Source organism: Pistacia vera, unplaced genomic scaffold, assembly GCF_008641045.1.
Source record: "Pistacia vera cultivar Batoury unplaced genomic scaffold, PisVer_v2 Contig247, whole genome shotgun sequence".
NCBI lineage: Eukaryota > Viridiplantae > Streptophyta > Magnoliopsida > Sapindales > Anacardiaceae > Pistacia > Pistacia vera.
Window position 1 is genome coordinate 74,681 of NW_022196054.1, and position 4,654 is coordinate 79,334.

The window sequence follows — 4,654 nt, forward strand, 5'->3', positions numbered from 1 at the left end:
GTATGATGAATTTTGTGGATTACCTCACCTTTGTGAGAACCAGGTTAGAGAAGAATATTTTAAGATACGATGCTGTTCTCTTAAGAAGAAAGATCTTGATAGGCATTACAAAGAGATGGTAAAAAGATATCATATACTTAGGGGTATGGATGATCCTAACATGAAGCAAGCCTTTTTAGCATCTATTCCAAAATCCATAAGTCATGAAGCAACCAAGCTTATGTAGTCCCAGAACAAACAACTTGGTTCTACTTCTCTTGGAGAAATTTATCAATTTGTCATTCTCGCTCTGGAAAAGCTCTGTTCCCAAAAGTAATGTTTTGACAATTATCTTAAGCGTTCTAAACATCTAACAAAGGTTTGTCAAACACCAGACTTGCAGATCAAGTGCAAATCAGATCGCTCATGTTCTTGTCCTACCATAAAGAAGTTTCATTCCAGACGTAGAGACAAACGATCTAATCGATGTTATTTGTGCAACCGTCCTAGTCATTTTGCCAAAAACTGTCTAAACAAGCCCAAACAGTCAGCGAAAATGATGCAATAGCTTTCTTAGCTCACTGATATAGATTTTTCTGATGATGATGTTGAAAGTTGGTTTTCAATGGATGAAGAACCCACTTCAGACACTATTTTCTAGTTTGCAGCCACTGATACTGAGTTCTCTGATTCAGATGATTGTCACTATTTCACCATATCCAATAAACACCACAATCTCTTCCATCATTAGCCTTCTCATGTCACATCCCTACAACGAAAGTTTAGATCTTCCCTACCAAATATTCCAATCCCACTTTAGTCATAGTATTTTTTGACATTGATGTTACTGACACTGTTATCAACCCTAAGATTCTCCCAACTTCTTAGTGGAAACCTCATCAGGAAGTTTTTTACACTGCTAATAATGACACTTTCACTACTTATCTGATAAGCAAACCCATTAAAATCTAAATTTTCCCAAGATGTTTCACCTTTCATAAAGTTCTTGGTTCCGATCTACCTGACAAAGATATGGTTCTAGGTTTTGATGTTTATTATAAACTTAATAAACTTAGAATCCTCCCTGATGGTGTTCGGTACAAGATGTTTTTCCAATCCGTGACCACTTAGCCTAATTTATTCTAGATTGAAGGCAATCCTATTGAGCAGATCAAGACCTAGCTTATTTCCCGCTCTTGTGCAGATTCTCATGCAGATTTTCTCACTAAATTTGCTCATCTAATATGGAAGAATTCGGATTTCTTTATCCATCTTCCATTCATCAAGAGCGAAGATATCAATCCCACTAAAGCTAGTCATTCAGGCATGTCACCAGAACATCTCAGCCTAGCCAACAAGAATGTACTCAGCTTTTATCTCAAGGATTGAACGAACCCACAGATTCTTAATGGACATGTGAAGCTTTTTATTCCAATAAGCGTGTTGAACAGGCCAGAGGAAAACTCAGACTTGTTATCAATTATCAGCCATTGAATTTCTTTCTCCATGATGATAAATTTCCTCTGCCTTTTAGACAAGTTCTCTTTGCAAATCTCCATAATGCAAAAATGTTTTCAAATTTGATCTCAAAGCTGGATTTTGGCAACTTGGCATCCATCCTAATGATCGTCATAACACTGCTTTTTGCATTCCCAACCAACACTACTAGTGGACGGTCATGCCTTTTGGACTTAAGGTCGCTCCTTCCTTTCAGAAAGCCACGATGAAGATTTTTGCTCCCCTTCTGCATACATGTCTCATTTATATTGATGATATCCTTCTCTTATTAAAAGATAAGGAATCTCATATACATCTTCTTCGTGACTTTGCTGATATCATACACACTTATGGTATTATGCTCTCGGAGAAAAAAATGCAGTTAGGGCAAACAAAGATTGATTTTCTTGGTATGGTGATTGTTGATGGCAAGTATGATCTTCAGCCTCATATTGCTAATGAGTTGCGAAAATTCCCAGATGTTCTCACAACCAAGAAAGAAATACAACAGTTCTTGGTAATTGCCAATAACATGAGCAGTTTTATTCCCAACATTTCTCATGTCACTACTCCACTTTCCCAGATGCATAAGAAGAATCCTCCTTCGTGGTCTGAAAAGCAAACAAATGTAGTCAAGAGTCTTAAGTGCAGATCCTTCCATACATTGCCGTTGAAGATTCCTTATTCTAGGCAACGAATTCTTCAGATGGATACTAGTGACACTCATTGGGGTGCAATGCTTTTTGAACAAGATGATGACAAGGTATGACATTTGTGTGGATACCAAAGTGGACAATTCAAACCACACTAGCAACATTATCATTATACTTTCAAGGAAGTATTAGTAGTAAAAAATGTCATTGAAAGGTTTGAATTCCACCTCGTTGGACATCATTTCTTTGTTGAAACGGATATGAAGTCTTTTGATCAAATACTTCGATTCAACAAGAAAAAAGTTTGATGGGCAGAATGGTTCAACAAATATTCCTTCACCATCCAGCATATCAAAGGTCACACCAACACCATTGTAGATTATTTATCCAGACCTAAAACTAAACAATCAGTTTCATGAACCCTAAATCCAAACCTCTTCCTTGTTTTATGTTCCAATCATTAACCCACAAGTTCCTGTTCATCATCTTCTTCACCAAACCATACTCCAGACATACCTCCTGAATTCGATAACCTTGTTCAAACTCGTACCATTGATGAAATGCTACCACCCTCATGTTTTCTTGTCAAATTCAATGCATTGAAAAATGTGGACAATCCAACTTATGTACATGCAACATAATGCTCATTTTCCACACAAGATTTTGACATATAATTTCTTTTCATTCATCACTTGTATTTTTTTTTTTTTTTTTTTAATCTTAACTTCTTAAGCTTTCTGGAAGTTTCGTGTAACGGGCTTTAGGTCAATGACTCCCAAACCAGATGGCTATAGGGCACTAAGTGTAAAACACTCCTCGAACTTATTCACCCGAACCAACTAGGCTACAAGTCAAGACTTTATTTCTTTATTTATTATTTTTTTTTTTGTAAAGCTCATGATCTATGTAATGATTTCTTAAGCTTTCTAGATGACCCATGTAACGAGCTTTAGGCCAATCGCTCCCAAGCTAGATAGCTTTAGGGGATTAAGTGTAGAACACCCCTCGAGCGTACTCACTCGAGTCAACTAGGCTACAAATCAAAACCAAATCATCAAGCAACATTTAAGCACTTTTAACATACGCAAGATAATAAATGAAACTTTGCTCCATGGGCATGTAAAGTATGTGGGAGATTGCATAAACACTAAAACACATGACATTTACACAAAACGGTGTCTAACCACAATTATGGACAAACCTAGCGCGAAACAGAACCAATAGTTCAATGTTTAAAAACATGTTGCAACAAAAAAAATTTCACAAACCTCACAAAACCTCTCAACTAGCACCTCAATTGCTTCTAAAATGGTGATTATGCATGAATTCATGAAAAAATTTAAAAATAACTCGCTTTTGTTCACTTTAACCACTTTTGGACTTACAAGAGTAAGATTCAACATATTTTCAACAAAAAACAGCATCATCATGCCACAAAAATTTAAGCACTCTATTCAACACACAATCTCCACAAAAGCATCATCAACAACACTTCACAAAAATATCATAATCTCCACAAAAGCATCATCAACAACACTTCCCAAAAATATCACAATGTCATTGTCCTCAATGACCCACAACTACAAATATCCTCCCCAACTTAGCATCAAATGATCTCAAATGGCAATATGATCAATAACATTAAAATCCTCCAACATATTTAAGAAATAAGAAATCTAACAATAATAGCATGTAAGGTAGAGAGATACAACCTGAGGAACAATGGTGGGGTTATCATCAACAGAGTTTGTGGAGCATGCATAAGCGTAGCCTTGGACTAGTTAATTAGTTTCCAAACATGACGATCCTGCGAAGACAAAAACAACACAAACATAAAAGTAGTAAAAACATATTTACAAAGTTGGGTTGCCTCCCACAAGCGCTAAGTTTAAAGTCTTCAGCCAGACTCAGTGCACTGACATGGCTAATGTGGTTCAAATAAAGAACACTCTTCAATCACCTCTCCATCATTAATGCCATCGACATAAGGTTTAAGTCTTTGGCCATTTACCTTAAAAACTTGTCCCGTTTTTGGGTTTTGGATTTCAACAGCTCCGTGAGGGAAAACATTAAGAACAATAAAAGGCCATCCCATCGTGACCGAAGCTTCCCCGGAAAGAGACGAAGCTTAGAGTTAAAGAGCCACACTTTTTGATTAGGAGAGAATGACTTCCTAACAATGTGTTTATCGTGAAAAACTTTAGTTTTCTCTTTAGAGATGCAAGAGTTCTCATAAGCTTTGTGTCTTAGCTCATCTAACTCCGAAAGTTGGAGTTTCCTATGGTCACCGGCCGTGGTCATATCAAAGTTGAATTTCCTTGTGGCCCAATATGCTCTATGTTCAAATTCTACAGGTAAATGACACGCTTTCCCAAAAACTAACCGATAGGGGGACATGCCAATAGGGGTACGATATGCGATTCGATAGGCCCAAAGTGCATCATTCAGACGCATTGACCAATCCTTACGATCGGGTCGTACCATTTTCTCTAAGATAGTCTTAATTTTTCTATTAGCACGTTCCA

At 36.9% G+C, this 4,654-nt stretch overlaps 1 protein-coding gene across 1 annotated transcript; it reads left to right on the top strand.

Annotated features, from left to right (window-relative positions):
- Nucleotides 1-1,657: 1,657 nt before the first annotated feature.
- LOC116132014 (uncharacterized protein K02A2.6-like) lies at nt 1,658-2,245 on the top strand. The gene has a single exon (XM_031417695.1). It carries the CDS (start codon nt 1,658-1,660, stop codon nt 2,243-2,245), a length of 588 nt encoding a protein of 195 aa, XP_031273555.1.
- Nucleotides 2,246-4,654: the final 2,409 nt, after the last annotated feature.

Bases quoted from the DNA above. Each gene is read 5' to 3' on its own strand.
- LOC116132014 (XM_031417695.1), top strand. From the start codon at position 1,658: ATGCCTTTTGGACTTAAGGTCGCTCCTTCCTTTCAGAAAGCCACGATG.